We start from the raw sequence: 26155 nt of genomic DNA, 5'->3' as shown, positions 1-26155 counted from the left end.
CAGACTAGAGATGGACGTTCTTGTAAAAATATTCAAAGCCCGTTTGTTTGCTCTGACTGTTATTACAGCCTTTACACTCTCTGAAGTAGCTGTTGCAGGTAAAATACAATATAAAGTTGATGCTGAATATATAGTTCTAATGTAGTTTGTACGTCTGCGTATACGGTTATTGTTGTCTCAAGCTATTACTCGTTAGCCATGCTGACTGCAGGTGGATTCGGTAGGTATCCACTAAGCTCTATTTTTCTATTGACCAAAGGAAAATGTGAGGGGGGGGGGGGGGGGGGGATTACCGGAAAAATAATTGGTAATCTATCGTTTTAGGTACCTAAAATCGTCCGCGGCTAGTAATGTGAAAAACAGGTAACTCCTTAAATTTTAATAATTATTTCACATTTTGAGGAGGATTAATGTTTTGAAAAATACGAAAATGTTTCCTTGTTTCATTTATGTACATGTTTTTAAACAATTGAATTAAAACTTTTCAGTAATAAATGAAGACTAGCGATGTCTCCAACCGATGCAACCATGCTCATTACAATAGCAGCCATCTTGTTTATTTTCTTTATTGTAAACTTTTAGCGCAAGATTCAGGGGAAGCCACTCTAACTTACAGATGGCCGCTTTTTATATAGAAAATCCTGCTCGCAAACTCTGCTGTTTAAAGATAATTTCTTGCCTATATTGATATATTTAGCCATTGATTAAGTTTATTATTCATTTATCTACAGTATTTAATACAAATATATCACAATATACTTCTATTAAATCCTTGACAATAAGGTAACTTTTTCGTACATTACTAGCCGCGACGATTTTGCGTACCTAAAACGATAGATTACTAAATAATTTAATATAGGGCTGTATCCTAGAACTACGACTGCTAACCCGATAGTCTGGTGCTCGGATTCCGGGCTCTAGTCCATAGGAGACCACACAGCTCTAATAAGTATCTGACTGGAGAAAGTAAAGGCTGCTGGGCATAGAACCAACCACCATTTCTTTCTATTTCGAGGTCACAGTTTACATCATTTGCCCTGGAGAGCGCCAGGTCTGAATGGATTAATTATTACTCTTTAACGTACTAGACTTATTGAAACTAACACATTCAAACGGCACTAATCAAAATATTTACAGCAGTATAAATAACAGTAGTCTTAACTAAATAGCAAGTTATAGATTTAAAGTTTAAATTTTAAATTTTACATTTGCTACGGCCATAAAAATTTCAAGGTAATGTGACGGATTTTCATTTGTAAACAGAAATATATCGCTAAAATAATAACATAACAATATAAACCACGTTTGTAATTTTTATTTACATCAAGGCTTAAAATATGAATTTTCTAAACAGTTAATTTTATTTTAACCTATAATCATCCCTCAGTTAACTCGCTTTTTAGGGACAAGAGCCAATCCAAGTATATATATGTTACGGTCAAAGCCCGAAGTGCGGCCAAACCCCGGATTGGCCGGCCAATGCGCGGATTGGCCGGCTCTCTTGGCCAAAGCCCGAAGAACTTACAACTAAGATCGTATTTCGTACATTGGCCGGCCAATGCGCGCACTGGCCGGGACGTACTGGCCAAAGTCCGAAGTACTTAAACTTGGCACCGTATTTTGTACATTGGCCGGCCAATGCGCGCATTGGCCGGGATGTCCTGGCCAATGTTGTATCTAGACTAAGTTGTGATCGCGTTTTAATTATTCTGTGTGCGGTTTCATTGTGAGTAACGTATTGTTTAGCTCTTGTTTGTATAGCATTCTATATGCAAGGCGACATGGATCAAAAGGGCCGTCAGACCAAGAGACAGACATAGCAGATGGCTGTCAAAATAAAAAATGTAAATTCATGTTAGTTTCCATATATGGGCTACAACTGTATGTGACAGCCTCCTCCATGATGACGAGGTGAGACAATCATCAAAGAACAAAATCAAAGACAGTCGGCGTCACCGACCACGTGCAACAAGACGGAACGTTCAAAAGACTTTTCCGCGTTCCTAGATGTTTAAAACATGATGATGACATGGATGCAAACAAATGAAACAGCTCATTGGGCTGAGAGTCTCAAATTCATTTAATTTATGAAAATTCGTTCTTTTCATCAAGGAATCCAACAATCACCATACGAAGCCTTGTTTGGATGCAAAGCAAAAGTGGGACTTAGCACTTCAAATCTAACAAGAGAGGCTCTCAATAAAATAGTTACTGAGGAAGATCTTGAGAACATTGAACAAGAAATGGAGGTTGCCATAAATGCAACGACATCCTCAGCTAACACATCTGCTGCCGTGGCGGAACGTCCAGACCAGTTGCGTGACAATAATGTGGCCAATAGATTCTGTATAGTTTGTGAAAAACATTGTAGTGCAGCTCATTCTTGTGGATCCTGTGGCAACGATGTGCATGCTATTTGTGGAATACCCAATGAAGCAGACGAAGGGTACGGAGGGAACATTACCTGCAGATTGTGTCACAACAAACAAGACATCATGGAACACAGGTCAGCAGCTCATACTGGCTTGCAAAATCAAGGTGCTAAGATGCTTAAAACATCAAATACAAAATTTAAAGATGGTGAAGTGGGTGACAATGTAGGCATCCGTGTTCCAGATGTTGACAGAGGTCGCGGTGATCCCCGAAGCGTGATTGCAGTTGTCATGAGCGTCGAGGGCGGTTTCTACAAATTAGGAACGTAACATGGTGTTCTAAAACAACTGTATGCTAGAAGTGATTTTTCAATTCTTCACGAAAAACTGCTCTTATTGTCGTCTGTTGGCACTGAGCGTCGAGGGCGGTTTCTACAAATTAGGAACGTAACATGGTGTTCTAAAACAACTGTATGCTAGAAGTGATTTTTCAATTCTTCACGAAAAACTGCTCTTATTGTCGTCTGTTGGCACTGAGGAAAAATCACTACGAACCATCGCATCTTCATCGCATCTTCACAATCATTGACTGGGGGCCAAGGCTACACTCGCTGCAATTGCACAACCAAGTGTACAACAAATCGCTGCAAGTGTAAAAATAACAAGCTGCTATGTAATTCTAAATGCCATAAAAGTTCAACTTGTTGTAACAAATGATAATATTGATTGATTGAGACTATAGTACAATAAAAAATTTGAATGTTTCTGTCATTTACTTTAATTAATAATCAATAAAGACTTAATTTCATGATCCTACCGGCATAAAAAAAAAACCAAAATTTGCTCATGATCTTCTAATTAAGACTTTGGCCGGTCCACCATGGCCAGTCCGCGGACTGGCCGGGACTGGCCGGCCAAAGGCCGAAATCAAGAGCTATTTCAGACTTTGGCCGGTCCACAATGGCCAGTCTGCGGATTGGCCGGCCAAAGGCCGAAATGAAGCAAAGTTTCGGACTTTGACCGACCTATGGGAGGCGATATTGGCCAATGCGCGGATTGGCCGGCCAATCCTAGCATTGGCCGACTTCGGGCTTTGACCGTAACATATATATATCCTTATATAGTTCTTACAAGTTGACACGTAATACGTAATTGTGTTGGATGGAACATCTTCCAACAATAAAAAAAGAACGAAGAAGAAAATGAAAGACAGCAGTCTAAAAAGTAACGCCATGCAAATACTGGAACGTGTGTAATGCATCGAAGATTGCTAAGAAGTAAATAAGATTTTAAAACATTAAATTTTATTTTTAAAAAATAAATGCATATCAACCTTTCTATTTTTAGATCGCACTCAACTTTTAGAAAGGTTGAAAGACAAGACGTGGCCTTGGTTTGGTGACTGTTATAAAAATCTGTGCCCTGATTTTAAAGTTAATCCGACTTTCTGTTTGAATTTAAGGTAGGCTCAGTAGCGTAGCGAGGGAGGGGGCGGGGGGACATATGTCCCCGGGCGCCGAGCTTAGGGGGCGCCAAAATGGGTTGGAAAAATAAATTGAAAGGTTGAGGGGGGTGCAAATTGAAAGTTTGAAGGGGGGGGGGGGGGTGCAAATCAAAATCTCGAGGGGGGGGGGGTGCAACAAATCGAAAGTTTGAGGGGGGTGCAAATCGAAATCTCGAGGGGGGGGGGGGGTGCAAATCGAAAGTTTGAGGGGGGGGTGCAAATCGAAATCTCGAGGGGGGGTGCAAATCGAAAAGTTTGTCCCCGGGCACCGGGAAGGGTCGCTACGCCTCTGGGTAGGCTCATAATTAATTATGCTATTTTCGGTTACTATTGACGGCAGGCCCATACTTTAACATGCTATTTTCTGTTAAATTAAAGTCAGGCCTATATTTTAATTAACATGTTGCTTCTGTTATAAACTAAGCTAGCACCCAATAAAACCATTATAGATTTACCAGCCCGCCACACTACCCAAGATTGTGATTTTTGAATGGCATGCTGTACTAAGGAAACAATTATTAACTAACTTTTCAAAGTACAGATTTCTCTTTAGACCCAGCGATCTATTGGGCAGATCAAGTCGAGCTCATATTTTCATAACCTCGGCATATGAAGGATCTGCAGAATGCCCAACCATTCTTTACTTTTCCCAACGTAAGTTAGGTACCCATCAAAGCTGGATGGACTCAATGACTTCCTACGCTCACAAGTCCAACATAACTCTAGACGTTCGTTTATCAGCTAAACGCTCTACCATTCTACCACGCCGTCCACATACCTTAAAATAATTCATGATGTCTTAAATACCGCATGGTCGGATTTGTTTGGGGTTTTGGTTACCTAGTGAAATTATAAATAGGGGGCCTATAGTTCATTTATACCCACTGTTCGATAAACTTTTGAAATTTATGGTTTTTTTAAATTAAGTTTTAAATGTTTTCAATAATTTGAAGACCAGAGCCCGAGTCCATCTTACAGAGAGCGGGACTACCAGACAGCTTAGATCTAACGACTGATTTAGAAGTGATTTTTTCAAGCCCTAAAGGTAGGTATTAAGTTGATATGTATTTATTACATTGTAACCATTTAAAACCCTATATAAAACAACATCTTCGCTATATAACTTTTGTATGTTTTATGTAATCCAATTTTTTTTATTAAAACCAGTCTTATATAACAATTCCCAATGTATAATCTGTTTGATACAATCTTTTGATGTATTTCGTAATCCCCTAATTAATTATACAATAATCCTTGTTATCAGAAGCTGTTGATGTGTGTGGGAAAGCCCAAATGATGGATGAAGTCAAGGCTTTCAAATTGCCGGACAATGGACATCCAGTCCAGTCTTTGTTAGAGGTGAGATAAATAAAATGTGATTTTTTAAATTCAATATTTGCTTTTTATAATTTTCTTTTGGTGGAATCTTTGGCTTGTAAGTAGATGGTGTTATATTTAAATAATGCTTTTATTTAGTTTACAATGTGTTTCTGTTAGTTTGTTTGCGGGATTGTGGAAAATCTTGTTTCTAAATGTTAAAAGGTTACTTAATTTAGAGGCGTCGCGATGCGGGGAAGGGACGAGTGGTGCGGATCGCAACGGTTGACACCATTTAGGGGGGTGACACCAAGATTAAAAAAAAAAGACTAGATTTATAGAATAAACATCTTTTTTTGTGCCAGTTCAATGAATGGTTATTTAGATTTAGAAAGTATTGTAAGTACATGATCACGATCCAGGCCATGGGGGGGGGGGGGGGTTTAACCCATGACGTAAACATGCACACTATAAAAAGAACAATGCTACATCCAGCTGTATTAACAACCTATTATAGATAAACATCATTATTATTAATTGTGAACACTTTAAAGTTTATCCCTGGGTGGATGACACCAACTGCAAAATTTACATAGAAAAATAAAGGGGGGGGGGTGACACTATGAGATGCCGCACCGGTGCACCCGACCTAGCGATGCCACTGACTTAATTATATAGCAAAATGGGAGCTATCGACATTAAGTGATAGTGATTACTCCAACAAACCAGCCTACACCTGTAAACTGTTAGTCACGGTTGGTTGGGTTTTTGCCTGAGAATCGCACACGGACCAACAAAAGGCAGATAAATGTCCGTTAGAGATCGCAAGCGATTGTTTGGATTTTGAAGCAAATGACTTCGTATTATCGCATGTGAAATTGACCTCTTTAAGATCAAATAACTTAAACGCAAACATTTTAAAAAAAAACGTTTTAATAATAAACTTTATAAACGCATTGTAAAGTAAAATAAACCGGTAGTGATCTCCCCTAAACTTTCTCGAATATTCTAATATAACACTACTGGGGATGGCAACTCGGGACATAGACAATATTTTTAATCCCTAAAAAGATATTGACATCGTTGTAAATGTTCATGCGTAGAAACGACTTAAATCTCGGACTACTTAATCGTTTTACTTAACGTTAAGCTAATTTCAGTTGCTATAATATTAATTACATTATAAAGCTAAACAAGAATAAACTGTACATAGGAAGAAAAAAAAATATGTAATGTAAATATCATCATTCCTTTTCTAGCGCGGAGCAGAAATCTATCGCAGTCGGCCAAAAGTAAACTGGAGTCCAAAAGAAAACGGCACCTACTCGCTAATTATTTATGATGTCGGTCATTTAGTGGTTAAAGGAATTTGGTATGATATTCAGTACACCAACGGACATTTTGAAGGATGGGTAAATAGTTTTTGTATCTTTTGAAAAATTTACCAAAATTAAAGTGAGATTATAACCTACACTATTTTTCCTACATCTTACATATCCAAATATTTAAAAACAGTTAAACATATTTTATAAAAATAGTGGTGCACACATGTATTGCTTTGTTATTTTATAAAAATGTTATTGAAATTAAAAAACAGCTAAAATATTCTCATACAGGTAACATTCCTTATTTTTGGCAGTAAATCTTGCTAACGCATATTACCTTCAATATTTATTATATTTTCGTATAAACATGGCTTACAAAAAAATGGTACCTGATTATTCGAATTTAATTTATTGTTTACTATTGATTAATTGAGCAGAATTTTACAATAACAGTAATCGGTTTAATAAATGCGCAAAGCGGTTTAATAGAGTCAACAGCTCAGAGGCGTAGCGAGGGGGGGGGGGGGCGGGGGGTGTCACCATTTAGGGGGGGTGACACCTAGGCAAAAAATAGCAAAATATATAGAGAAAAACTTGAGGGGGGTGCAAATCGAAAGTTTGAGGGGGGGGGGATGCAAATCGAAAATTTGAAAGTTTTCCCCGGGAAGGGTCGCCTCTGGGGGTGACACACCGGGTGACACCCGACCTCGCTACGCCACTGCAACAGCTATAACTATTACTTGTTTGTGGGGAAAAAGAAATGTAGGGCAGAAATGTTATATAATATTATAGCGATGTTAGACATATGGGTTTACTATTGTCTCATTTTTTTACTATGACAGACTGACGTCTTCTACCGGCCACCGGCCAATACACTGCCCGTGGTTAACCCAACACTTATAATACTGCTGAAGCAAACAAAACTAATCGGTCCTTTTAAGACGATAGGCGTGGGTATCTGCATATCATCAAAAGTGGGTGAAATGTGCAGGGAACAGTTTAAAAGTCTCATTGGAGATGGTAAAGGTAAGCAATTAAAAATTAAGATGTGTTCTTAGTGGTAGACATCAGTTATACAAAAACTGCCGATGCATTTCTTTACAAATGTAATCAAATTTTTAAAGATATTTTCCTATTACACTGTCGACTCAAAATAGGGATCTTTTCAAATTAATAGGACATGTTGTCGTGACTCTAAATATATTATTACACGCTTAAGGCGGTTGGTGGGACACTTTGGTCTACCCGCAGTTCTAGCAGTTGTGTTGCACGTCTCAGTGTCTGCCTAACTTGTCCTTGAGTGTGTTCTGTGTGTGAGTGTGTGGGTATGTTAGCTGCCTGTTAGTGACTACACGCGTAAATAACATTCAAAAGTAAACCTGTTGGCATCCAGTATTTCCTTCAGGTGCAGTACCCCCCCCCCCTACACACATACATACCGTCGAGCGAATTAGAATCTATGTAGATAACATAATTTTAACATTAACTGCCTCCCCTCCCCCTTGTGTATTCTGCCCCTTTCCCTCACCAGAAAGTTTCGAGCCCCCCACCCCCCACCCCCAACCGTAAAAATTAGTCTGAAAGAAAAACTAGTGTCGTCTGGTGTTGTGTTATAAGTATAGGTGCCCGTGTAACTCCGGCCTACGACTAATGTCGTTAACTCATTTCCCCACATCTAGATTTTAAAAAAAAAACCTACGACTAAGCCTTATGCGTTAACTCATTTTCCAGATTTAAAAACAACAACTGATAATAAACGAATTATTTTATTTTTAAGTAAAATATAAAACAACATGTCAAACCACCTACAAAACGTTTAATTGGAATAAAAGACCTAATCGTTACGCTATACTTAACTAAACTTCAAATAAATCACAATAAAACATGACAACTAACCACCTCATCACATTATCTATATCTATCTATATACTACTAAAACTCAAGTTTGTTTACATGTTTGAATATTTATTTTTTTGCTTTTTTGTTTGTTTGTTTGTTTGTTTTTTTGTTTGTCTGATCGATTATTGTGAATACTTCTACTCTATCTGGAGAGCTGTAAAATAGTATGTAGGTAGAGAATAATTTTTTATTGCAGACAGACTGTTAATCACACATTTATATGAAGACGTTAATTAATTTATTGATTTATTCATAGGTAGATTAACCACATTTTTTTTAAAAGATTAGAAAAACCACTAGACTCGACGGAACCGTGACGTCACATTTTTTGGTTTATATTTTAGTACATTAAAATGGCGGCTTCCATCATAGGCCTATTCAAAAGTTTAACGCGTTCTAAATCTAATTTTCTGTCGGCCATAACTTTAACAATACGTCCGTTTGCTGTTTTTGTTACGTTCCAACACTTATATACTTTTTCAACTGTCTTTTTCATTTAGTTTTACAATAAATTTCTCTACAATCTGACCAACAAAGTTATTTATAGATCTAAAAATATCATGTGACCAAGAAAGTTATTTATAGTATTTTATAGATCTAGATCTAGAATCTAGGTCAAACAAAAGATTAGTTAGATACATACCAAAGATTAATTAAATCAAAATACAATCCATTTTATAATCATAATACATTTTTAGTCCTTAAATACTTGATATAAATCTTTGTGATTTATCTATCTAGATCTAGATTCTAGATCTAGATCTAGAAAGACTCCAAGAGTTACGCAAATAGATCTACTAGATCTAGATTCTAGACTTAAGCAAACGAGTCGTAGAATCTAGATCTAGATAATTTCAGACCTTCTTTATTTTATATAAATCTTTGTTTGGCTAATTTAAGATAAAATTTAATTTGAAAGTTACTACTACTAGACTTAGATCTAGATCTATGCGCGTAAATCAAGTTGCATAAGGAGACTCAAAGTATTAAACTATAGTATAAAAATTCATCTGTGACGTCACGAGTAAATAGCAAAGTTGTTAGTGTAATCGGCTCTCATGCGGGTGGCACAGGTTCTAGACCAATACGTCAATGATAATTTTTATTTTCAATTTTTATTTTATTTTTTAGATGTGAATGATAAAGTTGCCTATCTGAACTTGGCGGGATACAGGGCAGGTGAAGTAGAGTTCATCTGTTTCTTTGTCCTTAGCATATGAAGGGATAGTGTGGTCAGATACATGCTCGGCTGGAATCGTTTTTTAAACGATAAAAACATGTTGTCTGAGACTTGGCGGGACACTGGGCAGGTGAAATAGAGTTGAGTAGGTCACCTGTGACGTCAGTATATGAAGGGATAGTCCGAAATCGGTGTTTTCGGTGTTTTTAAAAGATAAAAAACAAATTTTTGAATGTGGGGTCTGTTTTTTTGTGACGATAAGTGACACTGCAGTAGCGTAGTGAGGAGGGACGACATATTTTCCCGGGCGCCGACCTTAGGGTGCGCCAAAATGGGTTGGAAAAATAAATTGAAAGGTTGAGGGGGGTGCAAATCGAAAGTTTGAGGGGGGGGTTAAATCGAAATCTTGAGGGGGGTGCACATCAAAAGTTTGAGGCGGGGTGTAAATCGAAATCTTGCGGGGGGGGGGGGGGAGGTTCAAATCGAAAAGTTTGTCCCCGGGCGCCGGGAAAGGTTGCTACGCCTCTGAGTGACAGACGTGATGTTTTTTTATGGATGACCCCCGAAACCCACAGTTATCCAACGGATGACGGGTAGTCTAGTAACTAAACCTAAAACTCTCATACAGATCGCATAACCTTTGCTCTTGAATACTTGCAGGTGTAGTTGGACTGCAAGTGTTTTATACCGATGGCTCTTCTATGTTTGAAAAGTATAATGTGTGTATTGACGGCTACATCTGTGACACGCAGTGTATCGGCAAGTTTCGGGAATGTGAGTTCACATTTTCAGAAATGATCAATTGATCATATCTGCAGTGTGGTTTATGATTGATTTAGCTATAAAAGCACCAGACTAATCCAGTGTACTCAGTATCGGTTTATATACATTATGTATAATCCTTTTTGTTGATAATATTAGAAACAGAATTTATGCTTGCAGCTTTTAGGAATGAATCTGAATAACCGGTTAAGAACTCAAATTTTCTGGTCTATGGTTCTATTAAGCCCTAAATTTTTAATTAAGACTCGAAATTTACGTCAACCTGTTTGGAAACTCAGAAAGCCACACTCTCCCTTAAACAAGTTAGCATTTTTAGTTTGATGTCACCCCACCCCTTATTATTTTACAATGTTTTCACTAGATAAAACGTTACTCTTTTCCCCCTTTACAGTTGACTACGTTTTCGATTTGTTGTCCCCTTTTTCCGAACACTTACCTGATTACTAAACTAATTTAATACAAATTATTTAAACACCATTTTGATTTATTTTTTTCTTTAAAAGACGCTGCACATAAATTGTCAAACATTCAGTTCATGGATCTGGATGCAAATACTATAGACACGTACGTCAATGTGCGCTTTGAAAATAACATTGCTGGCATGCTGGGCATATCATGCTGTTCAAGGTCGATGCATTATGCAACGTAAGCATTGAAGATATATAAGATTTTGTTTTCTTTAAAAGAATAATAACTGATCAACTATTCTCGCAAAATATCGTGTAGCGTCAAAACGGTTAATGAAAAGTGATCCCGTCAAATCAACCACGTCGAAAGGACAGTGAACAAAACCAGACCCCTTAATATAGGCTTCGGTCATTTAGATTACCGAAAAATAGGCTCCCGTCATTTTGGCTCAAAACAAAAGAGCCTTTGTCAATACGGTTTTCGTAAAGACAAAGTATCTCGGCGAAATGTCATCAATGCTTTATTAAGTTACCTTAGTCAACACTCTTAAATAATTCATCTTATTTATCTCTTGTTCGACGGGCCTTGGTTTTTATATTGTTTTATCTATTTTATCAGTATATGGGGAGAGAGGTTCACGCTGTACGTTTACCTACATACCATTAGTTGTCGCACCGGGTGACATCCGACCTAGTGACGTCACTGAGTACAGGATAGAAGTTATACCAAATCACAAACAAATATTAACATTGAAAAATGTACAATGGATTTCGGGCCCCTATCCAATGCCGCAAAGAAGTACCGCACATCATGGAAGTCCACTACATATCTAGCGGCCCCCTATACGGCCTGGGCTCCCTCCCGCACTGCGGGGTATGGCGACACTGTAGTTCCGCTTCTGGTCGGGAGCTAATATGTAGAGAGCTGATTTGTCGGGAGTCAATATGTCGAGATCCCTGTTGTCGGGACCCTATTTGTCTATATCTAGATCTATCTATTTAAACATTCTAACATCATTGCTGTGCTACTGTCATCGCATGCTCTCGTAAGCGAGAGGAAAATCCAGTCTCAGTCAGCATTGATTTTAAAAATCTAGCCCGCTCATGTTTATACAAACATGAGCTGTGTCATTGTGAACTGGTATAATCTTGTCAGCAGAAGAGATAATCTGCAACATGTATTCATGGATTGTTGTACTTGCAAAAAGTGTAAAAGTATAAACAATTCTAAAAAGTGTAATTTATTTTTTATTAAGTAATTTTAATTACAAACAAAATTTACAAATTTTCTGAAACAGTCCTAGCACTCAAACACACCTCATGACACCATCTTTCACACATAGTACATCCAACCCAGTTCATTAGACTACTATTTATACATTTTTTATTTGGCTACTTCTTCCAATCCACAACATGTCACAGTTGACCTCCCCGTTCATCCCACACACAACACTGGCGGCGGCTATAGTACAAAATTTCTATGCAACAATACAAAATATGTTTGCGGCGGCAGCGGATTGGAGCACGGTGATCTTCAAAGACGGTAAATCAAGCGGCCTCGGTGTTCCACACAAAAGAAAGAAGTTGATCTATCGTCGGCGGTATTTCGGGCGGTTTCGAACAAGGTGGTATTCTAAGTCGACACAAAAGATGGGGGGAGTTCACAAATCATCAGTATGTCTAGCGACGGTAACATCGGAAGTTTTAACAGTGTAAATGAAACGTCTTTGAAGTCTGCACCAAATATCACTGTAAATCGGGTGCGGTAAATTTTTCGAAGAAATCTTCGCATTTTAACACCATCCAGCGTATGTATCGGGTTGTGGTAATATGCGAGACAAAAAGTCACGCGACCGACCGTTTTCGCGCCTTTCTCGCATTTTCCCGCCTCGCCATTTCACTTTTCGCGTCTCGCAATTTCCCAACACCCACCTAAAAGATCGTGGCATCGGATGAAAGGTGTAATAATGCATAAAAGACAAACACACACACATATGTATATATATATATATATATATATATATATATATATATATATATATATATATATATATATATATATATATATATATATATATATATATATATGTAGAGAGAGAGAGCATCCACCCCATGCGAATGGCTATCTCTGTTTCTGTCATTGATCTGATCACTGAGTATCACCCGACTAATTCTGGAGAGAGAGAGAGAGAGAGAGTGTGTGTGTGTGTGTGTTTATGTTTTGTTTTGTATGATAAATTATTTTGTATGGTCGGCCTACCTTGTGTTTTGTTCATTTGTTTTCTACTGAGTAGCCTACCCTTTGAGTGTTTGCACTGTAGCGAAGTAGTTAGACTTTTAATTTCTGACCAAATTTAAACAACAATAATTTTAGATATGGATTCGTTCGCGCAAGACCTGGTGATGATTTCAAAGTCAGCTCCTATGATAGACTGTGCGGGGACGTTGAGTGTCACAGTTCGATGAGCACTGAAATGTCTAGTACTGAACGAAATATATTAGGTACACTTTACATTAACTGCATACGAGAAGTCTAAATTATAATAGAAAGCGTTTTATTTATGAGTATGTGAAAGTGAACGTGTGTATGTGCGTGCTTTTGTATGTGTACATGTTTGTGACTGCCTGTTGCTATTTAAAAATGCAAACGAAAATCGTAACTAATTAATATGAATGTTGTTGCGTTTATGTCTAAATATATGTATTTTTGTGCAGTGGCAAAACTAGACAAAAAATAGGTTCCCCTATATGCATAAGGTGCAAAACTTTTTTTTTTCTGACATTGTACTACTAAGCGGCCTTTACCCACCCCCTCCCCCCGCATTGCGGGGTCTTGCGGTATAGTAGTTTGTGTTTGTATAATAATTTGAATCTATATGTATTTAGAAAGATTTATATAGTATATATGATAAAATACGTTAAACATTTAAAACTTCTCTAAAACATTAGGTGACTCGGATTACTGTACCTTCTATGTGTTTGTGCCCCACATCAAAGATGGCGTGCTTGAAGTTAAATTTACATACTGGATGAAAAACAGCAAAATTAGTAAGTGAAGTGCTCTGATTTACCTCATCACTGGATCAAGTTAAAATCAAGTTAAAATGGGAGTATCACCGTGACAACCGAAAATCGACACAAACTATTCGGCACAAAATATTGTTTATTCAGACATATATTTTAACTTAGTAATTAAGAGGATTAAGATTTAAACTCAAGAACATTTGCTTTAGCAAATGTGTTCATAAATATGTAGTCCCACTATAAGTCTTACATTTGCATATTATTTACATTTGAGTTATATATAATATATCATTTGTTAATAATATTTCTACTCCAAAGCAACATGCTGTTATGAAACCCATTGTTTTACTAGAAGGAAATAATGAATGAACATTTCCAATAAAACATCTTGCTTATAGTAATACAAATAATAATAAAAGGGCTATGTCTGGAAACAACTATACATTAATTTTTTTAATTAGAATGAATTTTCAATTAAGTATTATATCTCGTTCAAAACAAACAATTATTAAAATATTTTGTTATGGTTTAACCTTCAACTTTGGTATTTTGTGACTATTCCTTAAATTTTCTACAATGTTCAAAATAAAACAGTACTATATCTATCATAGCTGTAAAACATAATGAAGATAAGGGAAGAATCAAGAATATGAGTTTTTGTCAATTCTAGCCATAACAGCATATAAATGTAGACCAAACTTAGAGAAATATGGCTGATAACTAACCATCAACCACAAATACAGTAAAGTGTTGTTATTGGCCGTGCAAATGAAGTTAGGGGAAATGTTGAGTTAAGATAAACTATTTAATAATGGTAATGACAGATATACCATCACAACAACAAACGTAATAGGGTTTGTATGACTAATTAATGAATATCATATAAATAATACCAAAATGCTGTAGTGGTCGTCCATAAAAGACATTTGAGGTGGTGGGGGAGATTTGGACATTTTTGTCCAGAGATACGGGGTTCAGAAAGTAAGATGACACTTCCATTTTCAAACACTAATGTTAAGAAACTGAATTTAAGCTTTTATTTTCATTATTAAAAATTGTTTTACAAATTTTTATAAAATAATTCATCATAGATCTACATTAAATGTTGGAAAAACCCATAGATCTAAATATTTTCTAAAAATAGCTGCTTTGAAAACAACATAGCAGTGGGGGGGGGGGGGGAGCGGGGAGAGAAAGAGGTGTTGGCTTAGGTTTACTTTTTTGGGAAAGGGGGAGGTCTGGCTTTTGGTAAAGATAGACGGGGGGGGGGAGGGGGAGAAAATATGACATCGTTAATAGATGACCCCCTAGTCAGAGGTCGATTTAGATTGATTAGGCCTAAATTAAAATGTTGATATTAATTACGCTTTACTTATTATTACAATGGAATATAGCCTAGTAGTTTATTTATATTAAATAATATAGCATCCCATTTCATCACAACACCCTTACTATACTAATCCAAATTAAAATTAAAATGTTTGGTAAATTACTATTATATTATTAGTAATTTTGTGTTTGAATATTTCTAGCCTTAGTAAAACCGGAAGTAATTTTGTATCTATTTCACAAATGTTATAAAATATTCAATTTTGGTTAAAAAATTTGCTTTCTGGCAACAACCAAGTGGAACCACTTTGGAACAACTTTTTCTACCTATTATATTATCCTAGCAAGATCCCAAGTACATTTGTTTATGTTTTGAAAAAATTTCTTATGAAAGAGTACAAAACATATGTTCTCGTTTATTTTTAAAAACATCGGTCCATACATTCGCCTACGTTTCATAATGTTTAATTGTTGTTTGCATGAAATTACCACGGTAAAAATGTAACATGTTGGTCTAATATTTTTTTGTGAATGATTGTGTGACCTATTTTTGGTCTGTGTGATACTCCCCTACTAATTTGTGTAGATTATTAGAAAAACCAAAAAAAAAACATTGATTTTTAATTGTATTACTCCGAATAGGTAATAGTACTATTGTTATTAAAAGGGAGTTTTAACAATTATTCTCGGAAACCCCTTATTGACTGACAAAAGAAAATAACGAAACCCTGAATAGCAATCATAATCAACATTTTCTCAAATCGAAATTATGGATAATTGCCTTATTTTGAAGCCCAAAGCACGAAAGAAAACAAAATAAACCGGGAGTGATCTCCCCTAAACTTTCTCGAATATTCTAATATAACACTACGTGGGATGGCAACTCGGAATATAGACATGATTTTTGTTTACTTAAACTTTTAAAAATATAATAAAATCTAGTAGAAAAAAGAATTGCGCACCAAGCGAACGCCAAAGCAAAAAGTGCATAATAGTGCGCAATATTATTAGTACTTTATAAATTTACATGCGTTTTTTTTTTTAGAAATCGGAAATAACGTAAATTAGTACTTCCGGTCAACGGAAATTACTCAAAATTTGACAGAAGGTAGAGAATTAGATTTTTTTTACTTACATGTGAAATTTCATTTATCTATCTGAAATAGTACTCAAGTTATAGGCTTTTGAAAAATTCAAAGTAGAAAAAGTACCACTTTCGGTTATCGGAAATCGCTCAAAAGTTTATACGGATCTACGATTTTGATAAAATACCTATATATGAAATTTCATCAACCTAGCTGTAACGGTACTCAAGTTATCGTGTTTACACACAGACACACACACACACACACACAGACACACAGACATACGGACAAGATTGCAAAATTATGTTTTTCAGTATCAGTGAGGAGTAAAATGTCGAGATTTGTAAAAACATACAGAATTCAACATTATATATATATATATATATATATATATATATATATATATATATATATATATATATATATAAGTGAGTTAGGTACCCATCAGAGTTGGGTGGACTCCGGGACGGTCTACTGAGTTGAACCCGGATTCGAACTCGAGACTTACGGGTTAGCAGTCCAGTTCTCTATCGCTAGACCACTCCGTCCCTAAAATTGGGAAGATTTATTCTCGATATATTTTGAAATCACACGTTTTTCTTTTAGACTCTTGGTCTCCAGAAATGGAATCTAAAGCTCAGCTATATTGTTCAAAAGAAAAAGGCACCAGACATATGTACATGTTGCTTTTCACCCACCAAAATGTGTATCGCGATACCCCAACAGTAAGGTAATTCGTCAACTTAAATTTATTCAAAGTTTTGGTTCTCTCCCATTTATAAAGTTTAACATCAAGCCGTCCAATTATTTCTGATCTGGTGATAAGTATTTAAAATCGTAAATACACGTACTATTAGATTTGTAAAAGTCAGTTTTTTTACATAATTGTTTTAAAAAATCAGACTGTATTGGTTGTGTTTTATCTAAAACATTAGCTGAATGAATAAAAAAGTATAAAGTAATTCCTTTTAAGATAAGGATAAAAGCCTGTAACTGTATATCTGTATTCTCTATTTATGCAGTGCGGACAACAAGATTGTCTTTCCTGGAGACTTTAAACTGCGTGGAATGTCATGGATACTTTTTGATCACGATTATTATACTTTTACTGGTATGTCTTTAAAAAAGAAATTTTTTTTTCGTCTAAATAACACCCATCCTTTTACACGAAAATTATCTCCTTTTAATTTAATCTAAATTTCGTAACTCCTGTGTTAACCGGTCTACCAATATGTCATTTGTCTACCAATGTGTTATTTGCTCTCTAAAATGTGTCTTTTGGTTTATAATTTGTCATTTGGACTAATAATGTGTCTTTTGGTCTAACAACCTCTCGACTGTCCTAACAATATGTCGACTTGTCTACCAATGTGTCATTAGATATAATAATGTGTCATTTGGTCTAACAATGTATCATATCTATATCTAGATTTGTAAAGTTGTAATTTTGTGATGGTTTAGATTTCAGTACATTTAAGACCAATTATAAAACTACCGTCATACTTGGTCGTTTCAAGAAATAAAATTGATTCAATATTAGTTATTAACTTAATCATTAAGTACGATTCACACATTTGTTTTGTTATGGGACGCCGTGGTCGGATGTTAGAGTACAATACTGCTAACCTGAATGTCTCGAGTCTGGCTCCCAGTCTCGGTAAGGTAGGACGTTCGTGGCGCAAAAAAAAAACATTATTTAATATTTGCATGAATCAAATACTTATCTCTTTAACATTTGGTTTGGCGAAATACCATAAAAGTTAATGCTAAATTTATTTGTATTTCACCATACAAAATTTTGAAAATTTGCAAAAAAAATCTTTTTTACAGAGTTTTCTGCTACAACAGCAACCAAGCGGACTTCATTAGAGTTTGCAAAAGAAAGATTAATAACTATTTAATAAATATGTATGTTAGTTTTGTAGCAGTGAGAACACAAAGGTTGTTTTTTTCAACATGGTCGCTGGTGCCATTGCAAAGATATGTTGAAAAGAGTCCCTGATCCATTCAAAAATTTCCCTTAAATACCCTAATTAAATACACACAAACAAATAAAAAGACTAATTAATCAAGAAGTTTTTGTCCAGCCTACCCCCTTATCTATAATTTTTCTGCCCCATCTATCTCCAGCAGTCTCGTACGCAGGGTGAGGAACAGTAGGAGCGACCGCTAACCAGAGGCGTATTCAGGTTTTCGGTGTAGGGGGAGCAAAAATAGCAAAAAAAAAAGGCGCCGAATTTGTAATATCTTCTATATAAGTATATATATATATATATATATATATATATATATATATATATATATATATATATATATATATATATATATATTAGCTGTATGTTATCGCTTCGCTATGATGTAACATAAATTTAGGTAAAACCTTAGTTTAGCGTCGGTTATTATTCCGGAATCGTATAGCAGTAAACAACAGTAAAACAATGCCAAAGTCTGTCACACACTTCCAGAATTCATCGGAAGTACTGTAAACCATACTTTATTTGGCGTCATCTTTTATTTTTTTACAGAATGTTTAAAATTTGGATAGATTTATTTTTGTAATCATTTTTATATTTTGTAATCTTTTTTACTATTTTCGTAATCTAGATTTTTTTACTTGGCCTAGCAGCAAGGTATCTAGCTAGATCTAGATCTAATTAATTTATGGTCGCAAATCCGCTGCAAGCCAAAAACATTACATTTGACTTCATTATTTTTATTTATATTAATATATGTTGTTTTTTTTTTTTTAATTTTAAGTTCTACTAATTTAATTCTACTATTATATTTATTCTTGTTTCCTTTTGTCGATTAAACTTAAAAAATTAAAACATTAATTTACTACAATCGACTTTCAATTTATTTATATTTCAATTATCAAATAAACCATTGTTTATCGTAACTCTAGTTACCGAAACTCAACAAACATTACCCTATAATTTCCGACGCTAAACTAAGGTTTTACCTAAATTTAAAGTAGCACTCTGAAGAAATTAAAAAAAAACACACAATGTCGGAAACAAAAAAAAAAATTGTATCACTCTAAACATATATATATATATATATATATATATATATATATATATATATATATATATATATATATATATATATATATATATATATATATACATATATATATATATATATATATATATATATATATATATATATATATATATATATATATATATATATATATACTACAACCAAAAACAATGAAGGCAGCAAAATCTATTTCGTAATCCTTGTACAAAAAATTACATAATATATCCAGGGACATCTATTAAGACAAGCGAAAAGAGGAAATAATTAATATCTTAATATAAATATGTATATGTCTACACATTGTATTATAAATATCATAACAAATTAATAATTACTTTAGAATCTAATAAAGTAGCTTAAAACTATTCGTTTTTACAAAAACAAATTTGTCTACAATCAGAATTAAATATATTGTCATCATAAATGCTAAAGTATTACAGCATAATAAAAGTTGTTTAATTCAGAGTTGGTGTAAAAGCCAGCTTTTCAATTAAATAGTAAAACATACGGAATAAAAACCTACGTGTAACTAAAATATCGGTCTTACATTTCAGATCATGCTCTTTTTAATTAGCTACTGACTTTTTGTGTTTTTTTAAAGATAATGAGAAGGTATGGGTTAGATCACTGTATTGCTCACACAACTTTTACTGGTAATTGCAAAAACAATATTCACAGAGATTTACGTTTCAAAAGCTATGATTCTGGCGGCATGGTACTTTGGTACATCATTAAGCGTTCTCCCAAATGTACTTAACAGACGTCGGGGTGGGTTGGGTGGAGGAGGAGGGGTTCAACTTCATTCACCACTGTCCGGTCACTTTCGGTCAATTATCCAACCCAGCGTATACCTAGGTGTGGCATTAATATCGCTCAACACAATTGTGGTGGTGAGGTGGGGGTGGATAACCAACTCGGAGTGAACATAGCGCCAGTTTTTAGATGACTTTTCTAAACATAGGGGTCATCCATAAATGACGACACGCTTTTTTGGACGATTTTTACCTCCCCCTTCCCCTCCGTCACACGTCGTCACAAAAAGCCAGACACCCCCCCCCCTCTAAAATGACGTCACACCTCAGCCTACAACCTCCCTGAAAATTGCAATTAAATTTTTAAAACAGCTATATTTTTCCAAAATCTTGTCTGAACTCTGTCAAAATAGAGTATTTTAATAAATCGGTATTACAATTTATTAAAACAGTTTTCTAAAACACAAAATAACGTCTAGAATTCGTTTTCTAACATTGCTTTTTGTATAATGAAAAAGTGTGACGTCGAACCATCTGAACACCCCCCCCCTTACCCCTCATCACACACGGTCACCAAATTACGGACCCCCCTCCCCCCTACGAGTGTGACGTCATTTATGGACGACCCCATACATATTCAATTATGTATGTATACTGATTCAAAAATAGATTTAAGTAAGTAGCGGATAATTAACTGTGCGATCAGTGTTAGTTTAAATTGAGTTGTTGTTTTTTCAATACAAAATATAGCATTCAAATATAATATAGATCTAGATCTAGTAAACTAAAATAATAACTAATAGAAAGTTGATAATGTTTCATATAATTTGTAATCTTAATCAAACTGTCATAATACTACTACTTCATCGTGATGACGTTGTTGACCTTGTCAAAATTTCCCCACCGCTACGCAGTTCGCCCATAAGAAAATTTAAATAGAGGTGCCACATTAGTTGTATTTGTGTGTGTATTGTAATTTAAATAAATTGCACGATTTAAACTTTATGTATGTGAAGTAATTATGTTTGAAGTTTTATATGTAACATTTTTTAATTCAATTATCCGTAAGCAAATACATTATACAGTTGCCTTAAACTTAACACCCCTTTGCCAAGTGGTACTACCCGTAGAGGTTTTTTACTTTCTCGTATATACGAAGTATAGAGAAAGTATTGTAATCGTGCACAAAAATCATTTGAAATTTTAACAATTTTCACCGTATTACACCTCAGTCCTTCATCACATCCGAAGTATAGAGAACTTATTTTAATCGGGCAAAAATTATCAATCCAGATTTATCAAAATTAAGAGGTTTTATGCGTAATCCAGTCTGAAAAACTGGACTTTGCAATTCTGTCCGTATGTCTGTGTGTGTGTCTGTGTGTGTGTCTGTCCGTGTGTAAACACGATAACTTGAGTACCGTTACAGCTAGGTTGATGAAATTTCATATATAAGTATTTTATCAAAATCGTAGATCCGTATCAACTTTTGAGCGATTTCCGATAACCGGAAGTGGTACTTTTCCTACTTTGAATTTTTTAAAAGCCTATAACTTGAGTACTATTTCAGATAGATAAATGAAATTTCACATGTAAGTAAAAGATCTAATTCTCTACCTTCTGTTAAATTTTGAGTAATTTCCGTTGACTGGAAGTAGTAATTTACGCTACTTCCGATTTCTCAAAATACTAATGTAAATTTTTAAAGTACTAATAATATTGCGCACTTTTATACGCGTTTTTATTCGGCGTTTGCTTGGTGCGCAATGTTTTTTTTTATGAGATTATATTCTATTTTTAAAAGTTTAAGTATTTAAAATGGATTAAAAATCATGTCTATAGCCCGAGTTCCCATCCCCTGTAATTTTATATAAGAATATTCGAGAAAGTTTAGGGGAGATCACTCCCGGTTTATTAAACATTGCAATGCATCGTAATGGTTATTATTAGAATAACAAACTGATACAGCTGCTAATAAGTGATGTAAACGTTGACTCTACTAGTCTATTACTGTTGTTTTTAATTGCTGCATGAAATAAATCTTGTGATTAGCATAGATGTGCCGACCAAAGATAATTTTTTAACAAATATCAATGTTTAAAACTTTGAATTAAAAGAGTTCCCAAAAAAGGCGCCACTTTGCTCAAAATGGCCAGAGGGGGAGCTCCGCTCCCCCTGCTTCCCCCCCCCCCCCAACCCCCCACCCCCCTCCCCCCTGCGTACGCTAGTGCCGCTAACCTACATGAATTTTAACGATAGTGTGATGGGGTTTTTATATACGATTTATATACAATCTATATTCTGACTTCTATTCTGAATACTGTAACTATTAAACGTGTGAAGGAGGAAGGAAACACTCTTATTCTCCGACGACAATAATCAACGATGATATTAATAACTTCGTTCATTAAATAAAATTAACTTTATTATCACACACTTATAGATCTGTTACACAATATCACAATACGTCCGTCTTCTACTATATAACTATAGCTAACCCCCAACTAACTTCACTACTGCGTCCTACGTCATCGGTACATTGTCGTGTCATGTTCACGTCACACTCACGCCACAAATATTTTATTAAATACGCGCACAATACTCTCGCACCAAATCGTCTACCGTCAAGATTATACTGTCCTCAGTAACCTTTACTAGTCTAGTCCAATTCTATTTATCTACGCTATGACAGATAGTGGCGCCTTTTTACTTTCTCGTATATACGAAGTATAGAGAAAGTCTTGTAATCGTGCAAAAAAAAATCGAGATTTTTACAAATCTCGACGTTTTACACCTCACTGATACGGAAAAACATAATTTTGCAATCTTGTCCGTATGTCTGTGTGTCTGTCTGTCTGTCTGTGTGTGTGTGTCCGTGTGTAAACACGATTACTTGAGTACCGTTACAACTAGGTTGATGAAATTTCATATATAGGTATTTTATCAAAATCGTAGATCCGTATCAACTTTTGAGCGATTTCCGATAACCGGAAGTGGTACTTTTCCTACTTTGAATTTTTCAAAAGCCTATAACTTGAGTATTATTTCAGATAGATAAATGAAATTTCACATGTAAGTACAAGATCTATTTCTCTACCTTCTGTTAAATTTTGAGTAATTTCCGTTGACCGGAAGTAGTAATTTACGCTACTTCCGATTTCTCAAAAAACTATTGTAAATTTTAAAAGTACTAATAATATTGCGCACTATTATGCGCTTTTTTATTTGGCGTTCACTTGGTGTGCAATTAATTTGTCTACTAGATTTTATTCTATTTTTAAAACTTTAAGTATTTAAAATGGATTAAATATCATGTCTAAAGCCCGAGTTCCCATCTCCTGTTATTTTATATATGAATATTCGAGAAAGTTTAGGGGATCACTCCCGGTTTATTTGGAGAATAAATAGAAATTAAAACAAGTTTACAACACAAAATAAACAACAACGAATAAAGTCATGTTACTTAGAAAAATATCACATCTTTAGTGTGTATACTTCTTAACTTACTTTTCGGTGTAGCCTGTTTGTTTATGTCTCTGTGTCTGTGTGAGTGTCTGTGTCTCTCACTCTGTGTCTGTCTGTGTGTGTGTCTGTGTGTGTGCTTGTCTCTGTGTGTGTCTATCTGTGTGTTTGTGTGTGAGTTTGTGTGTGTGTTATTAAAGTCGTTTTTTATATTAACAAACAAAAATTACCTTTAGAAAGAAACTTGGTAAATTGAAATTCAGGTTAGAAAAAAAGTGGAAATGGAATCATTAAAGATAATGGTAAGCAAACAAAAAAGTATGTAACGTGTATGAAATAACAATTGCGTGACTAAAGCAGTAGCAGATTATGGGGGGGGGGGCTGAAAGGGCTGCAATTGACTGATTAATTGTTGGCAATTAGGCCTACTAAAAAAACTAAAGTTTTAATATTTGCGTCTCAAGCTTCAATTTTTTTTAAATATCTAACACGCGCACACACTGTTATATAAATATGACCTGACATCGCCTCCTACCCTATCATTGTTTATCAAACGCCGACGTTCCATAAAATAAAAATAACATACTCGGGACCAGCGATTGTTTATGACAATAAAATGAGTTGATTTTAGCTTTAAAAACACAAACAGCAGCCGAATTGTGTCATATGATTGACCCATATTTTTGTTTATAAAAGCGATGCTCCCTAAAAAATTAAACTTTTTATTTCTTGCACACAATTCGTTTGATCAACTAGTTTCAGGAAATAAAACTCTGAATATTAATAAAAACAGGCTAGAAAAATATGTTTGACTTCAACATATGATTGTATAAGTGATCTGCCTAATAACTTACAATTGGCGCTTTAATCCTAACGTTTTTAAAGGGAATGAAGCAACCAGTTTAGAATAATACTCACTTCTTCTGTCGTAAGTCGTCATTATGACTAGATCGAAACGCCCGAGCGAAATTGCAGGCACTTTTAACAAACAGAAACTGTTCGCCATCACGTTCAATGGCTGCGCCATCACGTTCAGTAGGCGCAATGGTTTTTAGTCATGTAACTCTATTGTAAATAAAACATGTAAAGTACTGGGAAAAAAATCATAAAAAAAACGTTTTAATAACAAGCTTTTATGTAATGATGCACTAAAAAGTAGAAAATAAATTATAGACTACTATTTAAATAACTAGAAAGAAAAGCGTGGGTATCTTCCTTAACATTAGTAAAGGTATCCAATAGATACTAAAGTGACCCACGCTTTTCTTTATAGTTATTTAAATAGTAGTCTATAATTTATTTTCTACTTTTTAGTGCATTATTACATAAAAGCTTGTTATTAAAACGTTTTTTTTTATGAATTTTTTCTACTTTTTAGTGCATTATTAAATAAAAGCTTGTTATTAAAACGTTTTTCATGATTTTTTTACAAGCTTTTCTTTAACTTGCTTTCTCTGTCGTCAGTCTGTCTGTTTGTCTAGATCAAAACGCCGGAGCAAAAATTTGAGCACTTTCAACTGACAGACCCAGTTCAACATTAGCACGTGGGTTAAGACATGAAGAAAATGCAATCTTACATTAAATTTGACTTAATTGGATGTCTAATTAATTTGTTATTAATTAATTAAAATTGTGTCCAAATTAATAGGACAAATTAATTGTCCGCACTATTATACACGCATCATCACGTTCATTGGGTGCGCAATGGTTTTTAGTCATGCAAATCTATTGCATTAAAAAATTTAAAGTACGGAAAAAAAACAATTCATAAAAAACGTTTTAATAACAAGCTTTTATGCACGAATGCATTTCACACCCACACAAACCCACACACCTAAGCACGCACGCATACCTACGCACACACACATATTATATATATATATATATATATATATATATATATATATATATATATATATATATATATATATATATATTTAGCCCCAAAAAATTTCAGCTTAATCCGCCCTGGACTAATAGATATAATTTGATGTGATTCTGGTGAATTTTTAATTGTTTTGGTATTAGGCTTTATATCATATTACCACCATTTTAGATGTTTTTCGCAATTTATTTAATTGTTAATTATCACATTAACTGAATTATTTATTTTTAAAGATTATGATTGTAATGATCATACCCGAACCTGCCCTCCGAATATGTCAGAGCAATCAACGGATCCAAGCAGAAGGATTATAACCTTCAATGAAACCATGTATGACACACCAGCTGAAAGCTCTACAAAGCAAGTGATTTCTTGTCTCCAGAAGAAACCTCCGACACCACCACCACCGAACAAGTCTGTCAGAGCCCAAAAAGAAGTGAATGTTGTGATTTTTGTTTTGTTCATCGTAACTGTTATTTTAAAAATTTAAACATTTTTAAAAAGTGTATACAATTTTGTATTTAGTCAAATGTTTACAGCTTGCTAGTTGAGTGATCTCTAATTTGACTCAGGATTTTATGGTTTTAAAAAAGAGTAACGTCATTATCTTGTTTGATTTTTTTTTACTGTTGAGCAAAGAGTATGCTATTAAGTATTGTATTTCTTTCGTTTTGGCTTATTTATTTACCTGTTAGTATTTTTTGGTTATTATTTTAAATAAAATTTACAATAAAAACTCAGACAGCGTTCGGCTCTTTGTTATTTAGATAGTTAAGAAAACAAATA

General features: G+C 34.7%; 1 protein-coding gene across 1 annotated transcript; it reads left to right on the top strand.

The window, feature by feature from the left end:
* Positions 1-26045, top strand: LOC131944157 (uncharacterized). Its single transcript, XM_059304677.1, has 13 exons — positions 1-98; positions 3720-3834; positions 4830-4921; positions 5141-5235; positions 6453-6605; positions 7361-7544; positions 10258-10371; positions 10884-11025; positions 13162-13289; positions 13737-13835; positions 16832-16955; positions 17248-17336; positions 25603-26045. The coding sequence occupies exons 1-13, from the start codon at positions 11-13 to the stop codon at positions 25857-25859; spliced, it is 1680 nt and encodes a 559-aa protein (XP_059160660.1). The 5' UTR covers positions 1-10; the 3' UTR covers positions 25860-26045.
* Positions 26046-26155: the final 110 nt, after the last annotated feature.

Source organism: Physella acuta, unplaced genomic scaffold, assembly GCF_028476545.2.
Source record: "Physella acuta isolate Inbredline_101_S28 unplaced genomic scaffold, ASM2847654v3 ptg000484l, whole genome shotgun sequence".
Classification (NCBI taxonomy): Eukaryota; Metazoa; Mollusca; class Gastropoda; family Physidae; genus Physella; species Physella acuta.
This window is presented reverse-complemented; position numbering and strand designations above follow the sequence as displayed.